Below are 21,000 nucleotides of genomic sequence, written 5' to 3'. Positions count from 1 at the left end.
AGTTCACATTATTTGATAATTTCAATCGACATGCATCAATTAGCTTATAGAGCTTACAAATTGGAAAATTCTGGCTATTTCGCATCTTGATTTAGCATCAAGATCGCTTCTTTATATTCTTACCTACTCTTTTGTTTTATTTTATTTTTTATAACGGTTATTATTGTATCCATCTTGAATTATAATTGAATATTTTATTATTTTAATTTTATAATTGGATGTGGTATTTTTGTAAATCTGTATTAAATTTCTTATGATGGGTTGAAAGTAGGGTTAGTTGATAACTTTTCTTTTCTTTCTCAATGATATATATTACATCCATATTTTCATAGTATTTATGAAACAGTTAATCTAAAAAAAGCTTATACACCCTATATTACTTAAGTTTCAATTTCTTACTGTTGAAATCTAACACGTACAGACTTTAGCCAATTGCATATGTTTTACAGATAGAATTTATGTGAATATGTTTAAACTACTGATAAAAAATGATTTATTCTTATTATGCTTAATAATGTTGCAATTATTAATAGCATTTATTCGATTAGTTAGTCGTTCATATAGCTATTATTAATTCAACATATCTGCTGAAAATTAATATCAAATGAAATACCAAAAATTAAACTAGAAGAAAAAACGGAAATAACTTGTGTAACTACAAAATTAGGTATTAAAATTTCTTAAAATAGATTTTAAGAAGACCGGACAAAGAAATATTCTTAGTCAAAACTAAAATAAAAAACAAATAACAAATTTCTCGTAAAAGTTTCAATATGTCATGAAAAAAAATGCTTATAAATATATAGAAAGCATAATTACGACATTCATTCACAATTTCTTTCGATTAACTTTTAAAAGATGGGTGCAACTATCAACATTTTCATTCTTTTAGCAATATTTTTCTATGGCACTTGTCATTCTATGGCTATAAACAATACTTCTTTACCCAAATTTCCAGCAATTTTTTTCTTTGGTGATTCTATATTTGATACCGGTAATAATAATTATATCAAAACAGTATTTAGAGCTAATTATCGCCCTTATGGTCAAGATATTAATGGTGGTGTTCCTACAGGAAGATTTTCTAATGGAAAACTCATTCCTGACATGTTGGCTTCTGTTCTTAAAATTAAGGACAGTGTTCCGCCATACTTAGACCCAAATCTTAGTGACAATGATATTATTACCGGTGTTAATTTTGCATCATCGAGTGCTGGATTTGATGAAAGGACATCTCTATTATCCAACGCTATTCCTGTCTCAATGCAACTAAATCATTTTGGGGACTACATAACAAGACTTAAAGGAATTGTTGGAGAGAAAAAGGCTATGGAGATAATTAATTCTGCTCTCGTGGTATTAGATGGTGGAACAAACGATTTTAATTTTAATATATTTGACATTCCCGCAAGAGCATTCCAAATGACAGCAACCCAGTACATTGATTTTCTACTAAACAAAGAGGAAGAATCTATTAAGGTAAAAACTTTTTAAGCATTATGAAGTTACAAATCAAACCAAAATAAGTTTTATAAAAATTTAAGATTGTTTTTTATCTGTTTATAGCAAAAACTAACTAAAATTTGTACACTATCAAAGTAAAAATAACGAACCAAAAACTTATTTTTAATAATGTCAAATCGCGCCGAACTAAATCTGCGGTCTGATTAAATTAATTATTTTTTGTACATATCTAATCGCTTATTTGTTTTTTAAAAAAAACTAAAGAGGAGAGATTATATTATAGTGGACTAAATATCTCAATTTTACAATTTTAAACTTCTTATTAATGTATAACTAATCATAAAATGTATAATTGTAATCAGAAATTGTATGATCTTGGAGTGCGGTCTCTCATAGTAGCTGGAATTCTTCCTATTGGCTCCTTACCTCTTCAAACAAGTACAAGATATATTGATCCATTCGAACTACCATATAGTTTGGATGAACAAAATAAAATATCTCTCGATTATAATACGAAGCTCATAAACCTATTATCTAAATTGCAGCAAAGTCTTCCTACATCAAAACTTGTCTATAGCGACTTTTATTTTACATTAATGGATATGATCACTAATCCTGTTAAATATGGTACGTATCATGATTAAATAATTTAATTTAGTTTTTTTCGAAAACAAGTATTAAGAGGTATTTTGTCTATATTAACAGGTTTTGAGGAAACAAAAAATGGATGTTGTGGAAGTCTTATTTTAAAACAAAGCGTGTTATGTGATCCGATAACTCCATCATGTAAAGATCCTTCGAAGAATGTATTCTGGGATAGAATACATCCTACTTCAACATCTTATGAGCATATTATCAATTATATGGTGCAAAATGTGCTACCTAAATTCCTCTCTTAGTTATGGAATGACTGGAAGTATCCAACAAGCAATGAAAATGACATATCAAAATTATATTTCAGCTAGGACATCAAAAATTATTTTTATTCGGAGTATTTTAAATTGGTAAATTGACACCTTAAAACTTTCGGTGGAGTCAAATGCCTTGAAATGTATTGATAATTTGGGACATATTGTCCAAGTCGGGGTTGATTTACTGATTGATGATTGCATTTAACTAAGCAGTTAGGTAATTTATTTTTAAAATTCATTAGATTATTTGTGAACAATGTTGTGCATATTCTTGCCGAAGCATCTTGTTCAATATGAGGTCAGCGTAAACGGTTTTAAACCTTGCTTACATTCACAACTTTGTACCTAATTCATATTTCGTTTAATGAAAAGTTATTATTATTTTATAAGAAATTCTTCTCCTATAATAACTTTCTAAATGAATTCTAGTTTGTCATCCCTTTTTTTATTAATAATTGGGGAGGGCAGAGCGCTTGTGCGAGGAATCGAACCCACGATCTAGAAGTTTGCTGCTTAGCACTTATGCCATTTGAGTTATAGCTCATTGGTTTGTCATCCCCTTTTTTAGTTATTCTCTAATAACAATGTGTTTTAAAAGTTATAAAATTTGTACACTTGAATATATACTCAAATGAGTCTCGATCCATTGCATCTCCGTTTTAAAAAATTAAATATTTCAACAATTTTAACTTTATTTTTTGATTTTACTCACAGATGGTTTCGTTCATAAATAGATCGGTTTTTTTATCTAAATTGAAACTCTCTATTAAGATGTCAAGCTTTGATAAGTTTTATTATTTAGTTATGTTTAAAAAAAATTGCTAATTATTTATTTAAATTAGAGGGAAGATAAAGTAAAAAAAAAGAGAAAAATAAATTTATTATACAATGAATAATTATGTAGAATTGTAAATATAGCGGCCGATTCAATTTAGTTTTTTTTTATCTGTTTTAGCATTTTCCATACCGGGAGTACAAAAGCCAATGCTACGTTCAAGGGTGTCAAAATGCTTCATATATGACACGGTAAACCGATTCCAAAAAATGTAAATTTGGAAAGTCCGAATTGAGATTTAACAGGTTTGTATCAAAAATGTATTAATCCATTATGACACAAAACTAATATATCGTGTTATAGGTTGACTCGCCAACTCATCCAATTAGTTTATAAATTATACTACATGCGATTATATAGAAATAAAAGGGTTATACACTTTATAAAATTATCATGTATTTAAGCGTAATCATATTATTATACAAATAAAATTAATTAGATTAAATTTTATAATTCGAATATAAATCTATAAATCTAAAGTTAATATTATATTCAACACGGTTTACATATCTTGAGATTAAGTGAATGTTGTACTAATTATTTTTTTATTTTTTAAAAGTGTTAATTATGTCATGCTATTCATTTAAAATTCGGGTCGCGTTAGGATTTCACATTTTGATATACATAAATGAGTCGTATGCTAACCTTAATCATCCGAATAGTGGACCGATACGATACGAATACAACCCGAACCATTTTGACACTCTGGCTACACTCTCTATCTAATAGTTCCCCGTCCAACAATCCTACTCATGTGTACGACAAATAAAGAGTATCCTAGAAACGACTACTAAGGACACGTGTCAATGACTTGTTGACGTCGACATGAGCTGTCCGACGAAGCTTATGTGGTGTGGGATTCAGATGAATGTTTCTCTGAGGTGGAGTTTCCTGTAGCCGCTGAAAACACGTGTGAAATGGACACGTGTCGAACCAAAAGCAGACGCGGTATCTTAACCATATAAACCTACTCATTCTTTGGTGGGTCTATGCTAATCCCATTGCTTTGAAAAGCCGAAGAATTTTTGTTGGCGACAAAAGAGTTTGCCGGGTCCTAGTGAGTGACATGTATCATAGGCTGGTCGTCCATGGCTCAGCTCATCAGTGAGCATCAGAGCGCTTTTGTTAAAGGCAGAAACATATCGGATAATATCCTTTTGGCGCACGAACTCACTCATCACCTAAAGACAAGAAGGAACACCTCCATTTTCGAACTAGCTTTGAAATTGGACATGAGCAAGGCTTATGAAAGAATCGAATGGGTTTTCGTCAAGCGGGTTATGCGCAAGTTGGGTTTTCACCACACATGGATTCGCTGGATTATGAATTGCATTACCTCAGTCTCATACTCCATTACTCTTAATGGTTCCTCCCACGGTTTTATTAAACCTTCGAGGGGGCTTAGACAAGGCGACCCGCTTTCTCCTTTTCTATTCCTTCTATGTGCGGAATGCTTCTCCGCTATGTTGATACAAGCTGAATCGAGCAATCTGATTAGTGGAGTTAGAATCTCAAGGTGAAGCCCTCAAATATCCCACTTGCTTTTCGCGGACGATTCTCTCTTATTTTTCCGTGCGTGTAGCAGCCAGGCTAATAGAATCACCGAAATTCTTGCTCTTTACGGAGAGGCTTCGGGGCAGCAAATTAATAGGAGCAAATCTACCATCTTTTTCAGTCGCAATACCCCGGTGCTTTTGAGACAGCAGCTAGCATCGATTCTGGAGGTTCGTAATTCAGGCGGACAAGACAAATATTTGGGATTACCAGCTTTGGTGAGTCCGAATTGTGAGAAAGTATGGGCTGGTCGTCCTTGGTGCATCACCAACCATCTTCTTGTTTTGCAGCGTTGGCCGGGGATGAAGCTTTGGATTCAATAGACTTTTCTCTTTCCCCCTTCTGGGTGCATGCGATGGGCCTACCGGCTAACCAGATCAACTTGACGAATGCTAGAGCCATTGGAAAACTGTTTGAAGGATATCTATCCTCTGATTTTGAGGAAACAAGAGGTGGAATTATCTGGGGAACCCTACGTTTGAAAGTTATGCTAAACGTAAACATGCCCTTGAGGAAAGGTTTTTATGCTCCATTCAAGACTGAAGGGAGGAAATGGATCAGCTTTATGTATGAGCGGATGCCGGACATATGTTTCCGTTGTGGTATCATTGGCCACTCCAGTCACTCATGCACCACGCTGGTGGTAGTTAGTGACAACCCAGAAGAACCATGCTTTGGTGCAGATATGAGAGTAGGCTTTAAGAAGACAAATCCACCGGTCAGAAACTCCGCTTTTGGTACGCCGAACAGAGGTGATATTGACGGTATCACAGGAACTCTCTCAGGGAGCTGGTTCAGAACGACCACCGTGCCGGAGGGAACCCGAAAAGCAAACTCAGCAATCCCTGCCAACCCTAGACCAGGCATGGGTCCGCTGGCTATTAACCGCTGGACAGGCAGGCACAACCAACCAGCTGGACTGTCAGAAGATAAGGCAAAAGGTAGTTCAGCTGCATACGAGGTAGCAGGAGCGCAGGCTATGTGCAGAAGGATGGACAAAGGTAAACAAGTCAATGCAAAAGAATTACCTCCTTTTTGCATGAATGCAGATAAGGCATCTGACGTGATAAAAGCAAGCCACAGTTTTGTTACTCTAGGAGCTTTGGAGCAGGGACAAGGCTCTAGGGGGTCTCAGCTACAACACCATCCGGATGTAGTCAATGCAGGCTCACAGGATGGGCTTTTTAGTGAAACCCAGCCCACAATCCATAACCCTTCCAGTTACCAAAAATTTGCTCTGGACCCGGCGAGGTTTGCTTCTAGCCCAGATATCAGAGCAGATTCTTCCAAGGGTGCCATCATTTGTAACCGAAAGATTTTGGAAGAATTGGGCCTTCTCCACCTGGCTCTACCTAAGCCTGCTGAAACCAATCCAGTTTCAAAACCACTATCTAAACCCTTTGTTGTTGATGCAAACCATGCAGACTTACGTGAAACTCACCCCTCCATTGATGACATCGAGCCTGTTGCAAGGGTAACTTCCATACTTGAACCCCTGAAATCCCGTCGCCTTTTTAACTTACCTTCTTTTATAAAATCGAAGGCAACGAGTGACAATGAATCCTCCTCGACAACGGACTCCATCACTGGCCAGAATGCAGCAGATTTTCAGTTTTCTGGAAAAGCAGTCTGTGTCCCCATTGACACATCTCATGGACCTTCTGCACCGGCTACATTGGCACCGAAAGTCATAACAGGCGAGGGATCCACCCTGAGTGCTGGTCAAATGCCTATCCGTCTCAGAATGAAGGTTTTGGCACGTCAGTCTCAAGTTATTCCAGCAGTACCTCTGGATGTTACTTCTCCCATTAGTGCAACTGGAGGCAAGGATGATCAACTTAGTGCAGCGGGAGCCAAAAGAGGTGGAACAGATATGGAGTCAACCCTTCATAAGAAAGCTTGTTTTTTCCCTATTTCCAAACCGGTGGAGGGTGCCAGCCATAGTGGGCCCCAACCAGATTTATGAAGATGATTGTATGGAACTGTCAGGGGGTGGGGAACCCCTTGACAGTCCACCACCTTCGCGGGATCGTTAAATCCCATTCCCCCGGTTTGGTGTTACTTGTTGAATCTAAGAATAGAAAAGAAAAAGTGGAACCGATTTTCAGAAAATGCGGCTTTAGAGAATTCCAATGCGTTGATCCTTTGGGTCTCTCGGGCGGCATCGCGCTTGCTTGGACTTCCACATGTAGTGTTAGTTTAGTTAGTTTTCAAGCTTTTTTTCTCCATTGTATTGTTGGTAGTGAGGATGACAATGTGACTTATAACTTTATTGGAATCTACCTCACTGTTGCTTATACCGAACGTGTGAACCAAATTCAATTTCTTGTTAGTTACATTAATTCGTTAACAGGGCCTGTTCTTATTGGAGGCGATTTCAATTGTATTATGGTTGGTGCTGAAAAGCAAGGGGGTACTGCTTACGCCTCTAGCAGATTAGACATGCTTCACAACCTCCACAATGAAGCCAGATTACACGATTTAGGTTTTTCGGGTCCTCCTTTCACATGGAACAACAGAAGAAGGGGCTCAGCCAATATTCAAATGCGCCTGGATCGCTTCTCGGCCAACATGGAATGGATGCAAAGCTTCCCAAATGGCACCGTTTTACATCTAGAGGAGTTAGGGTCCGACCACAGACCTATGTTGTTGGATACGTCACCTTCTATTGTGAGAAGTAAAGGCCGCTTTGTTTTTGACCAGCGATGGGGCAAGAATGCAGAGGTGAAACGTGTTATTGATGAAGCTTGGAACAGCCGTGATAACAGTCAAAATAATCCACTTCGCGCTATTTGTGAGAAACTAAAGAACTGCAGGTACAAGTTGTTTGAATGGTCAAAATCCAAGACTTCTAATGCAAGAGTCCGGATGCAACAGCTTCGCTCCCAAATAGCTACTTTACATATTCAAGGCTTTGAGATGAACGTAGATGAGATTAAGTCACTGGAGGCAGATTTGAAGTGGAAATCCTTCGAGATGAACAATTTTGGCAGCAAAAATCAAGGATCGACTGGCTGAAATTGGGTGATCGTAATACGTCCTTTTTTCATTCCAAAGTTATCACTAGAAGGAGGAGAAATAATATTACTCAGCTCAAAGATAAAGATGGAGTTCTTCATAATACTCGGGCTGGAATCGTTGACATTGCTATCGACTATTTTAAGGACATTTACACGACCTCCAACCCTTCAAGGATAGCCGAAGCTACTGGTGCTCTACGACAAAAAGTCACCTGCAACATTAATCAAAGCCTAATTAGGACGGTTTCCGAAGCTGAAATTCGTAAAGCCGCTTTTGATATTCAGCCCAACAAAGCTCCGGGCCAAGACGGGATGACGGGTCAGTTTTTTCAGGCCAATTGGGATACTATTAAATCAGATGTGTGTAGGGCAGTTCATGCTTTCTTCGATGGTGCTGGTCTGCCCAAAGGATTGAACCACACGTCTATCACTCTCATCCCCAAAACCTCCAATCCTACCTCGACGACGGACCTCCGCCCGATTAGTTTATGCCCGGTCTTTTACAAGATCATATCTAGATTATTAACAAACCGGCTACAACCCCACATGGCTCAGCTCATCAGTGAGCATCAGAGCGCTTTTGTTAAAGGCAGAAACATATCGGATAATATCCTTTTGGCGCACGAACTCACTCATCACCTAAAGACAAGAAGGAACACCTCAATTTTCGAACTAGCTTTGAAATTGGACATGAGCAAGGCTTATGAAAGAATCGAATGGGTTTTCGTCAAGCGGGTTATGCGCAAGTTGGGTTTTCACCACACATGGATTCGCTGGATTATGAATTGCATTACCTCAGTCTCATACTCCATTACTCTTAATGGTTCCTCCCACGATTTTATTAAACCTTCGAGGGGGCTTAGACAAGGCGACCCGCTTTCTCCTTTTCTATTCCTTCTATGTGCGGAATGCTTCTCCGCTATGTTGATACAAGCTGAATCGAGCAATCTGATTAGTGGAGTTAGAATCTCAAGGCGAAGCCCTCAAATATCCCACTTGCTTTTCGCGGACGATTCTCTCTTATTTTTCCGTGCGTGTAGCAGCCAGGCTAATAGAATCACCGAAATTCTTGCTCTTTACGGAGAGGCTTCGGGGCAGCAAATTAATAGGAGCAAATCTACCATCTTTTTCAGTCGCAATTAGGGCTGTGCAAAAACCGAACCAAACCGAACCGTTTCACCGAACCGAACCGAAATTACAATTGCGGTTCGGTTTTTTGGTGACTATGGTTTGGTTCGGTTTGTAATTAGGTAAAAGTTTGGTCTTCGGTTTTCGGTTCGGTTTGAGCATTTTAAAAACCGAAAAAACCGAAAAACCGAACAATTAAATAAAAAATAAAAAAGATATATAAATATATGTAAATTTATATTTTTTTGGTTTAATATTTTAATTATAGTTGATATATAAGTTAATAAACTTCATACAACATATAATTATGCTAATAACTATATAAAAATATTTATTAGACACTCATTATTTAATATTAGAATTTATTTTATGATAAAAAAATTAAAAAAAATAGAGAAAGTAAAAAATTTCGGTTTTTCACCGAACCGAACCGAACCAAACCAAACTTTTTGGTTCGGTTTGGTGTAAGCCAAAATTAAAATTCGGTCCGGTTCGGTTTGGGATTTTTACCAAACTTCGGTGTTCGGTTTGTTCGGTTTGGTGACCGAACCGACCGAACTAACCGAACGCACAGTCCTAGTCGCAATACCCCGGTGCTTTTGAGACAGCAGCTAGCATCGATTCTGGAGGTTCGTAATTCAGGCGGACAAGACAAATATTTGGGATTACCAGCTTTGAGAGTAAATCCAAAGTTGAAACATTCAAAGAAATTAGCAGGAAGGTGAGGGGTAAGGTCGCCGGATGGCAAGGGAGTCTTCTATCCCAGGGAGGTCGAGAGGTTTTGATAAAGAGTATCGCAACGGCGGTCCCTGTGTTTACTATGTCTTGTTTCTTGCTCCCTAAACAACTCCATCGAGAAATCAACTCCATTATATCCAATTATTGGTGGGGCCAGAAAAAGAACGAGCGGAGAATCCATTGGATTTCATGGGCAAAGATGTGCAAACCGAAGGAAGTTGGTGGATTGGGTTTTCGCGATTTGGAAAATTTCAACCTAGCCCTTCTAACGAAACAAGGATGGCGGATCATCAATCAACCAAACTCGCTAATATCTCGGGTCTTTAAGGGGAAGTACTTTCCTAATGAATCCTTTCTCGAAGCTAATCATCACTCAAACGGATCCTGGGCATGGCGGAGCATTTTGAAGGGTAAATCAGTGTTAATGCAGGGTCTTCGTTGGCAATTAAAATCCGGGGAGCACATTTCGATCAGGGATGATCCGTGGCTGCCAACGTCCTTTCCCTATACTGTTGAGGCGAACACGGCGATTCCTGATAATATTGTGATGGCATCAGATCTGATGGAGGGACGTTGCAAGAAGTCGAATGATTTATTAGTGAAATCCATCTTCTCAAACAGGGATGCAAATGCAATTCTATCTTTACCTATCAGCATCACATGTGGTAGAGATAAATTGATTTGGAACTTTACGAAATCCGGAGCCTTCTCAGTCAAAACGGATTATCATTTTGCTTTCTCGGAGGCCATGGACCATCTACATCCAGTTGTGAACCATCCAGCGCAAGTCCTCTTCAACTGGAAAGCCTTGTGGAAAATGAGACTTCCACCAAATCTGAAAATCTTTCTGTGGAAAACTTTTAACAATGGCCTTGCGGTCAATGTTAACATCCATAGACGGGTCAGTTCAATTGCGGGTATTTGTCCAAGGTGCTGTGAAGAAGAAACCGTCAACCATGTACTTCTCCGTTGTCCATTTGCTGAAGCTGTGTGGTTAGGTTCACCGCTCAATCACATCGTGACTAGTAGCCAAAGCCAATCTGTCAGGGAGTTATAGGAGAGTATTTATGCCCTGGAGAATAATGGTTCGCCGATGGTCTATCTTCTTGAGAGAGGTGCGTGGATCCTTTGGGCTCTATGGATAGGCAGAAATGCCATGATATTCAGGGAGGAGCATAGCGACCCTCGGGGCGTACTTGCGGTAGCGGACAACCTGTTTAATGACTGTCTACGTGCTTTGCAACCTGAAAGCTCCAGTTTGCGAGCAACACCTGCTCCAGTCCAATGGCAACATCCCCCTGCTAACGTTATTAAGATCAACTTCGACGGTGCTTTTCACAAGGTATCAGGGAGTGGTGTTGGAGCCTGCGTAGCAAGGAGCCATGATGGGAAACCTTTAGCCTCAGCAGCTCGCAGACATGATAATGTCAACACCCCGGTAATAGTTGAGGCTTTAGCATTACGAGAGGCCATTCAACTAGCTGGTAGACTGAGGTTTAAAGAGGTCATTTTTGAAGGGGATGCTAAGGGCATCATTGAAGCCATGAGAAGTGGGGCGAGGACTGACTTGGCTTGTGACGTTATTTTGCATGATTGTCGTATTTTATGTCAAAGTTTTGCCTTAGTTTCCTTTAGCTTTGTTAGACGTTCCGGTAATTGGGTGGCTCATTCTTTAGCCAAAAAAGCCCTCAGAGATGTTTCTTTCCGTTGTAACAATCTAGCACAATTGATGTGGCTAGAATCGAGACTCTTGTAGTCGTTTTTTATTTCTTAATGAAATTACATCTTTCGACAAAAAAAACATGTATCATAGGGTTTTATATGACCATATAAATGGGATTAATACATTGCTTGATTAAATTTTAAGCAAGTTACTCTAAGATCCCTCAAATTTGGATTAATGACGTTTTTATTTATAAAATTAAGAAAATTTCTTAAATTAGCCCAGAATTAGCGTTTTTTCTTAATTTATACCATTCAGACCGCGGAACACTTAAGCGGTTTGGAGTAAACCGCGGAAGTGTTCCGCGGTCTGCAGACGTGACTCCATCTGAACGCAGGTGGAGCCACGTCAGCGTAAACCGCGGAAGAGTTCCGCGGTTTACAGAGGGAATTTATTCCCTCTGCCAGGGAATAAATTCCCTGGTTGAGTGATTGTAGACCGCGGAACATTTCCGCGGTCTACAACTACTATATAAGGGGGAATCCGTTCCCCCTTATCTCAAATGTTAGAGAGAAAAAATTGTTAGAGAGATAGAGATAGAGAGAGAGAGAAAAAATTGTTAGAGAGAAAAAATTGTTAGAGAGATAGAGAGATAGAGAGAGAAAAATTTATTAAATCGGGGAATTATTGTGGAGAAGATTTTGCGGAGTCGGTTTTCGTGGTGGAATATTATTTTTCGTGGCGGAATATTATTTTTTGGCGTAGAATATTAATTTTTGGCGGAATTATCGGGTGAGTCTTTTAAATTTATGTTATTTTTAATTATTGAATGTAGTTAGATTTAAATGATGTTTGAAATGTAATTAGATTAAAATAGTGTTTGAAATGTAGTTAGTTAAATAAATATAGTTAGATTTAGTTAATTTTTTTAAAAATATATATTATAAAATAAATTAGATTAATGTGTAAATAAAATTAGAATAATGTGTATAAAATTTATATAAATGTAAAATAGAGTAAATTAAAATTAGAAAATCGAATATATGAAATTTTTAGAATATTTTTATATTAGGTTGGAATTAGTGAAAATATTAAAATTTATGTTTTATATTATATAAATAGATTCGATACTAAAAAATTAAATATAAAAATAGGTATTTGTTTTTAACAGTATTTAGAGAAAATATAATTTTTTTATAACTGTAGGTTTGTGAAAAAAGTTAACATAAAATATTCGTATTTACATTTAAATCGGCTAATTATTAAAAATTTGAATTTGACATGTAGAATATTCGAATTATATTTTAAATGAGAGTAACCCTCTTTTTAATTATGTGATAAATTTTGTACGATTAATTTTGAAAAATGAGCTGCCAGCCCTAAAAATGTAGTTAAAATTATATTTTTTTAATGTAGTAATGACGACAAATGAGCTGTCAGCCCTAAAAATTTATTGGGATGGTACAATATTATCGACTCCGGTTGGAGTTGATTATGTTTCCGGTAAATCAGAACTGGTTGAGCTGACGAATGTAGTGAATTTTGCACAACTACAAGTCGTAATTAGAAGGGTAATTGGGATGAAGGATGGTGACGAGATAGTGAAGATTTATCTACGAGTGCATCGGTTCGATGAACATGGAAGATTTCAAAAATATGATGGTTTTCCTATGGAGACAGATGTTCATATGGAAGCAATGTGGCGTAATGTTTCGCGGACGCCACAAATGAGGGTACTTGAGTTTTATATTGTGTACAATCCGTATCTCAAGTACGTGTGGATGGAGACGACTGTGCGGATGTAGACGACTGTGCGGATGTAGACGACTGTGCGGATATAGACGACTGTGCGGATGTAGTCGATGGTGATGATTTTAGTGATGAAGATGAGGAATAAGAACACTTCTACGGGGCCGTTGCTGATGACAACGAGGATGATGATGATGATGACATTGGTGGTGAGAATGGAGATGGCACCCATGGTGAGAATGTTGGTGGTGGGTCGGAACAAAATACAGATCATTTTGAATCGCGCCTTCCTCATGAGTACACGCATCAGAATGTTGACGACATGTGTGTCAATATGAATCTGTGGCCTAAAGAAAATGCAATATGGGAAGCTGGCAAAGAGTTTGAATTGGGGATGGTTTTTAGTTCGAGGTATGCTGTCCAGACATGCGCGGCGAGTTATCACATTGCAGCTAATAAAGAATACAAGAGCAGTCAAACAACTGGTAAAACAATAGTTCTAGTGTGTGTGAACAATGACACTTGCAATTGGAGGTTGCGTGCGTCGCTTTTAAAAGGCGAGACAGACTGGATGATAACAAGATATAACGGCCCCCACCAATGCAGCGGCCAATCAATGAACCAAGACCATCGCAATTTAAGAGCGCGACAGATAGCTGAACACATTGACACGCAATTGCATCTGCAACGTGACATTAGGATTAAAACGCTTAAAGAGGGCATTTTTCAAAAATTGCGAGTTAGGCCCGGATACAAAAAAACATGGTATGCCAAGGAAAAGGCCATTGCAAACAGGTTCGGACAATGGGACGACTCTTTCAAGGAGATTTGCAATTTTATGACGAATGTCACCGTTGCTAATCCCAGGACAGTCTGGCATGCTACCGGTAATTTTTTAAAAATTTCGAGTATTAAAAATATGTTCGATTTAATAATTACTAATAACGGTGTATGCACAGGTACACCAATTGAAAACAATCCACAATTCAGAACTTTCAAGCATATGTTTTGGACTTACGAGCCAGTGGTGAAGGGTTTTCAGTATTGCAAGCCTGTGGTGTACATCGACGGCACCCACACATATGGAAAATACGAAATGACTTTGCTGATTGCTTCTGCAATTGAAGGGAACAATCACATCATGCCGATAGCTTTTGCCATTGTGAAGTCGGAAACTGCCGCATCCTGGAGGTATTTCATGAGGATGTTGAAGAGGTATGTTTTGGGTGAGCGAAAGGTGTGTATCATATCTGATCGCGGCTTCGGTATTATGAGTGCCATGGAGGGCCCTGAGTGGGCGGGTGATACCCACAAGTGGTGTATTAGACACCTAGTGAGCAACTTCCACAACGCCTTCAAGAAAAAATATCTCAAAAAGCTTGCTGAAAAAGCTGGTAATTTTCTTGTCATTTAATATAATACATAAATTTTTGGTTGATGGGAAAATATTGACGGATTAATCGACGTGTAGGACGCGCATACCAAGAGCATAAAAGAGATCGGTACATGTCATTGATAGAGGCGGATTCACCTGAGGGTTATGCGTATCTTGACCGCCTTGATGTTAGAAAATGGAGCATGAGTGGCGACACGTCTGGAATGCGGCATGGTGTGATGACAACAAACTACGCTGAGTCGGTCAACGCGATGTTAAAGAACATTCGGGGGCTCCCTATCACAGCCATGTTGGAAGCAATATTTAACAAGGTCAACTCCGTATTCATTAAGCATGTGAACGACTACAAAATGTGGTTGGCATCCGGTTTCATGTGGACTCCAGTCTGTGCACACAGAATTGAGACTTGGGAAAATAAGTCAAAGACTCATACGGCTTCACAGTTCAACGTGGCACAGAAGGTATTCAATGTCTTGACCCAGTGCGACAATGTAAGACAAAAGGGTGGCAATACACAGCAAGTTCGTCTACTGGACGGGACATGCACCTGTGGAAAATTTCAACAGTGGAAAATTCTGTGCTCCCATGCGATAGCTGCCTGCAACCAATACAGAGAGAACTACCGTGACTACATTTCATGGTATTACAAATGCGAGTATGGAATCTTAGCGTGGAGCTCTGTTTCATTTGAACCCTTATGGAATCGAAATCGTTGGATCAATTCCACTGAAATTCCATTTGTTCCGATCCCACTATTTCACCACATCTACCACTGGGCGACAGGTGTGTTTTACTGTTGTTTAATATTTTTTAATTTTATTCTATTTCTTAAATATTGACGGATTAATATGTTGTTGTTCTTGAATAACAAATGGGGAGGCCGGAGAAACGCCAGCCGTGCGGCTCGACACTCGCTGCCTGACATCCGTGTTCGGCTTGACACGTCTCGCTACGAAGATGTAAGAAATTATGTTTCGGTTTTATTATCTCGTATGTTAAATAGCTCATTGTGGGAATGTTTTAATACTAAATGTCTTATATTTTGTACATGCAGTTTATCTGGCAGCCGTACACTGATGATATGCTGGACACTATCCCAGCGTATTGTTTGGATGGGCGCGCTTTTTGGCGGGCCACGGTTCCACTTATTTATTTTCATATTGTGGAGTGGCACCTGGCAGACAGAGTTCTGTAGCAGTTTGGATTGCAACAGGGTATTCCAGACGCCCCACTTCAGGACCACTCACTACACTCCCTTACCCTGAAGAGCAGCTCATCTTGGATCCAGACACACTCTCACTACATTCGTGTGTGGGACGACCGGCTCCGGTTTGTAATTTCAGGACAGCCCCTCCAGAACCCACCTCATTATCATTCCGAGTATATGGATTGGTTTCGGTATGTCACGCGTCGCTGGATCACACGACAGGGCGCTGAGCTCGGAGCACATGTATTTTTTAAAATTATATGTTTTTCAATTAATTAATCAATAAATTGTGGGTTAATTTCCTACTTTTTTTAACGTATTATATATTTATTTGCAGGCTGATTTTGTGGAGCGTGTACGTAGGGATGCTCCTGTTGACACTGAGCTTCGGTGGTTCGCAACCAGCACACAGAGAGGCACTAGAGAGGACCGCCGTGATGTTACATCGCCCCCTATCGAGCCTTCTATACCGCCGCATCGACTACCAGTCATACCTGACGCGCCGATAGATCCGACTACACTGCGACATCGACGGCGAGAGCGGCGTCACCCCCCTGCACCACCTCAGCGTCCGACCGATCCTATGCCTCCCCCAGTGGTTTTTCATCCTTTCAGAGGGCATTACTATTACGCGGGGTCCAGCTCTGCACCGCCACCCTTTTCATCGGGTCCTCCTTCTTCATCTGGCCAGTTTTACGGGGATTCGGCACATCATTATTTTCAGGGGTCATGTTCATATCCAGTGCCACCAGGACCTTCTTCGCCATTTGTTCCACCGCCGCCTGCTTATGTACCACCTACGGTGCCTCCTTTTCAGGTGCAGTGGGATCAGCCTACACAGGGTACACAGGACTTTCCAGCTTCGCAGGGACTTCCAGAGACACCTGGGACTACAGACTTTCTGTCATATGGTAGCAGTTGGTTAGGGCTAGACAGCATGGAGGCGATGATGTTCCGCCAACAAGAAGAATTTGTTACCCCGCCACCAGCAACGACGAGTACGGCCATTCCCGAGGACCAGCAGGGTGACGACGGAGACGACGACGAGGACGCCGATGCAGGAGAGGGAGATGGTGATGGTCGCCCAGGTCGTCACCATCAGTACAGGCCGTCGGGCGAACCGTAACAGAAACAACTTGCGCTCGAACCTCCCGGTCACTAGCAGATATGACGATAGGACTCCTAGGTGATTTCTTTTTTGTACTTTGTACATTATTATCTGATGTAGTAATCTTTTTTAATTTGTAATTTTTAGTTTATTAAATATGTTATTGTTATGAAGTATAAATTATATTTGAATATTTGTTAATATAATTATTTTGTAGTATTTTATAAATTTATTTTTGTAGAATGTTAAAAAAATTAACTAATTCAAACGTTTTAAATTTAAAAAATTCAACAATTAAAACGTACAATTTTTTTAACCAAAGATTTTTTCATTCTCAAATAAATAAAATATATTAATTTAATTTTTTTTTTAAATGGAAAATTCTCCCAATCAGTGCAGCCAGGGAATTAATTCCTTGGCTGCACAAAAGCAAACCGCGTAACACTTACGCGGTTTGCCACGTTGGCAATGCAAACCGCGTAAGTGTTACGCGGTTTGCTTTTGCCTATGTGGCTCCTCCCTGATTGGCCAGCGAGGAGCCACGTAGGCCAGACCGCGGAACAGTTCCGCGGTTTGCACAAACCGCGGAACTGTTCCGCGATCCATAAAGCATAAAATGGGAATTTAAATTTTTGTGGGCCTAATTTCAGAAATAATTAACAAATAAGTAATTTAATGGTCATTAACCCCTCAAATTTATCGTAATTCACAGTTTGATATTTTTTATTTAAAAATTAAACGATTTGGTACTTCAGTTTTGATTTTATAAACTGTAAAGCCCTTCTGTTAAATATAGGTAACAAATCGTTAACGGAATGAAACATGCGGTACCAAATTGTTTGCAATTTATTTGAAAATGAGATGACAAATCTTTTATATAATTAAAACTGAGGTACCAAATCGTTTACATAATTAAATTTGAGGTATTAAATAGTTTGAAAGTAAATATTAAATTATTAACGGAATTAACAGAAGGGCCTTATAGTTTAAAAAATAAAAACTAAGGTACCAAATCGTTTGATTTTCAAACAAGAGGTATCAAACTATAAATTATGAAAAATGTAAGAAGTTTTAGAGTAATTTGCTTTTAAAGTTTTACTCATTTATATATATGTGACTCTTAATTTTTTTATTTAACCAATACACCTAAAAATCTTGTTAGATTATTTTTCTTAACTCATAAACAGAGATTGAGTCCAAGGCGCACTGACGTGAGAAAATAACTTGACTGGACTGCCAGCTCGTTTACTACATCACCAAATATATAAGATCTAATACATCACTTGACCCCTAAATTTATACTAATTTATTTATCTGATCCATAATCTATCACACATATACGACTTGTAAGTTATCATTTTTAACTCATGAACTTGAGAGTTTTAAATTTATTATTTTATTTTTAATTATATATAATTTAACTAATACTGCCTCCGTCCATTTTTAGTTGTCGCTTTAAGAAAATATTTCTGTCCATCAATAGTTGCACTTTAAGATTTCTATGTAATTGTTACAATTGTATTTCAAATTTGACCTTCCTATTAAATCATTTCATTAAATGGTAGTTCAATTTTCAAAGCTGAATCACCCAATAGTGGGTTAATAACTCTATTTTTAAAATCAAATTTTTCAATAGTGGAGTTTATAAATAGGGTTATGTTAGTCTTTATGTTTATAGTTTAAGATAAAAAAAATACACTTTTTTAATATTAGTAATATAGTCTAATGCGACAACTAAAAATGGACAAAGGAGTAACTATTTCCTCCGTTCCAAAATTGATAAGCACTTTAAGACAAACACAAGTATTAAGAATTTAATAAATCTATGTAAAATAAGTAATTTTATAAAAACATATCATACTTGTACTCATTTAATGCAGTGCTGACTTTGTTTTTATTGCGTTTTGCTCTCTTATTGATGAGGCTATATATGCCATTTAGGAATTAAAATAATAAATTACCGCCTATAACTTGGGATATAAAAATTTAAAATAATGTCTATCAATTTGGGAGGAAGTAATTAATAATATATTATAAAATATTTTTATATAAGATATTTATTTCTTTTTCATACTTTATATTTTTTTTAAATGATATCGTTTATTTTGTATATATTATTAGTTCTAATAAATTCTAATGAAAAAATTTATACTTTATTTAAAATTTATATTTTATTTAATTTAATATTTATTTTAATCTGCAAGAACAACAGAATGAGATCCGGATGACTAGATCACGGACACTCAAATGGCCAGCAAAATTATTAAATTATATGGTTAAATATATATTTCATATAAAAGAAAAATAAATATTAAAATAAAGAGATATTAAACATAAGCAAGCTATGATAATGAAAAAAATAAATATTTAATAAACTAAATATAAATATTATATTATAAAAAATAATTAAAATAAACTAAAGTAAATATTAAATGAGGTATAACTATTTTTTATTAGAATTTTATTAAAATTTATAATATATACAAACTAATTAAAATAAAATATTTTATATAAAAATAACTAAAAATATATTAAAAATGAAACATCTAGTGAGGCTTAACCCAAGTGGTTAGGTCCTCCGAGTGCAATCCTGAAATTTCGGCTTCGAGTTTCAGCGCAACTAAATTAAGATCGAGTTAACATAATATTTATCTAAACACTAAACTAGATTAGATCTATCTCTAGCAAAAAATATTAAAATAAAATCTAAATTAAAAGAAATGTAAAACTCTCAAGTTCAAAGGGTTAATAAAAATAATCTGACAAATTTAAAAGTGCGATGAATTAAAAAAATAAAGGTCAATAAATAAATTAATGCAAGTTCAGAAGTCAAACAATCTTTTCTACATCTCAGCTTTAAATTCTACCCTGACACGCCTTTTTTTTGTTTGTAAACAAATGCCTACACCAGCTGGACGAGAGGTCAAATATTCATTAAACTCTCAAACTTAAGAGTTAAAATGATAATTTAACAAGTTTAGAGGTGTGATAAATTAAACAAAAAATTTAAAGATCAAATAGGTAAATGAGTATAAATTTAGAGGTCAAACGGTGCATTAAACATATAAAAATGAAAAGGAAAATGGCACAAAAATGGGCACTCATATTTTCACCAAAGCTTAAAAATAACCCTAATAATTTCTAAAATACAACGATAACCTCAATATTCACAATCATTTGAACAAATTCATTATCCTCTTCCGTCAATTAAGTATGTTAATTGACACACTTAAAAGTTTTAGGTTTAATTATCAAAAAAAAGCCAAACATGTACGTCTTGTGTTAGTTATAGCCAAACCTTATATGTTATGTTTTCTTTTTAGCCATTTTACCGATTTTTTTGACACCCTGTCGTCCACGTCACTGCCAACTAAGCAATTGGCTGACATGACAGCTGACATATTTAAATTAGGTTTGGATATAACTGACACAATATAAATAGGTTTGGTATTTTTAGATGAATAAACCTATTTTTAAAATAAAACCAATTTTTAAATTCAATATAATTAGTAAATTAATTATATCATTTATAAAATTCATATATATTTTAAAATAATTAATATTCTCTATTTAATACTAATTAAAATTAATCTATTTTTTATAAATCTAATTAAATCTAATAAATTTATGTTATAATATATTTTAATGAATATATAATTAAAATTAAAGGATAATTTTAAATTTTTAGCCATTTTTGATTAAAAAAGGTGAATTAATGTATTACTTAGAAATTAATGTTGAATTAAGTTTGGTGAAAGTGTTTAATGTTCTTGATGATTCTAAGCTTGATTTATTATTTTTAATGTTGTTGAGATCTTATTATGACGAAGTTTACGCAATAAAAAAGTAGTTGTGTGTAAATTAAGGTAATTTTTTCGGCTATCTAGAGTAAAATGACATATGCATCTATGCTTTATAAACGTCATGATATATATTGATTACAGCACAATGAGCTTCACTTTATAAACAAAAAAGTAATAAAAATATTACACTCGTACTTTAACTAAGCAGTCTATTGAGTAATTTTTTATCTGTTTATTTGTATGTAGTTGAATTATAGACAATGCCGTATGTTTGTTGTATATATTACTCTCAGGTTGTTCGTCGGAAGACGATTAATTGGATCACAAACGGTGGCGGTGTTAACGGACCGACGACTGGAATTTTGAAAACATAAATTTTAAGATGAATATGACAAATTTTGTTTTTAATAGAATTTAATTTAAT

The 21,000-nt window shown here is 36.6% G+C and overlaps 3 protein-coding genes across 3 annotated transcripts; all 3 read left to right on the top strand.

Moving 5' to 3' along the window:
* The first annotated feature begins 858 nt into the window (after positions 1 to 858).
* LOC126661531 (GDSL esterase/lipase At2g30310-like) lies at positions 859 to 2,593 on the top strand. Its single transcript, XM_050355381.2, has 3 exons — positions 859 to 1,479; positions 1,827 to 2,091; positions 2,170 to 2,593. Exons 1-3 carry the CDS (start codon positions 859 to 861, stop codon positions 2,361 to 2,363), a joined length of 1,080 nt encoding a protein of 359 aa, XP_050211338.1. The 3' UTR covers positions 2,364 to 2,593.
* An 8,150-nt stretch (positions 2,594 to 10,743) lies between these two features.
* On the top strand, positions 10,744 to 11,406 carry LOC126661530 (uncharacterized). Its single transcript, XM_050355380.1, has one exon. It carries the CDS (start codon positions 10,744 to 10,746, stop codon positions 11,404 to 11,406), a length of 663 nt encoding a protein of 220 aa, XP_050211337.1.
* A 1,325-nt stretch (positions 11,407 to 12,731) lies between these two features.
* Positions 12,732 to 16,984, top strand: LOC126661529 (formin-like protein 7). Its single transcript, XM_050355379.2, has 3 exons — positions 12,732 to 13,046; positions 13,247 to 13,596; positions 16,080 to 16,984. The coding sequence occupies exons 1-3, from the start codon at positions 12,732 to 12,734 to the stop codon at positions 16,789 to 16,791; spliced, it is 1,377 nt and encodes a 458-aa protein (XP_050211336.1). The 3' UTR covers positions 16,792 to 16,984.
* Positions 16,985 to 21,000: the final 4,016 nt, after the last annotated feature.

The sequence above is a fragment of the Mercurialis annua genome, linkage group LG8 (genome assembly GCF_937616625.2).
Source record: "Mercurialis annua linkage group LG8, ddMerAnnu1.2, whole genome shotgun sequence".
Classification (NCBI taxonomy): Eukaryota; Viridiplantae; Streptophyta; class Magnoliopsida; order Malpighiales; family Euphorbiaceae; genus Mercurialis; species Mercurialis annua.
Note: the sequence above shows the minus strand (reverse complement) of the source record. Positions and strands in the feature narration are given on the sequence as shown.

Coding starts and splice junctions, on each gene's coding strand:
- LOC126661530 (XM_050355380.1), top strand. CDS start 10,744: ATGGTCTATCTTCTTGAGAGAGGTGCGTGGATCCTTTGGGCTCTATGG.
- LOC126661531 (XM_050355381.2), top strand. CDS start 859: ATGGGTGCAACTATCAACATTTTCATTCTTTTAGCAATATTTTTCTAT. Junction 1,480..1,826: donor AAGAGGAAGAATCTATTAAG/GTAAAAACTTTT, acceptor AATTGTAATCAG/AAATTGTATGATCTTGGAGT. Junction 2,092..2,169: donor CACTAATCCTGTTAAATATG/GTACGTATCATG, acceptor CTATATTAACAG/GTTTTGAGGAAACAAAAAAT.
- LOC126661529 (XM_050355379.2), top strand. CDS start 12,732: ATGACGACAAATGAGCTGTCAGCCCTAAAAATTTATTGGGATGGTACA. Junction 13,047..13,246: donor CGCGGACGCCACAAATGAGG/GTACTTGAGTTT, acceptor GATGACAACGAG/GATGATGATGATGATGACAT. Junction 13,597..16,079: donor AATGACACTTGCAATTGGAG/GTTGCGTGCGTC, acceptor CAGCACACAGAG/AGGCACTAGAGAGGACCGCC.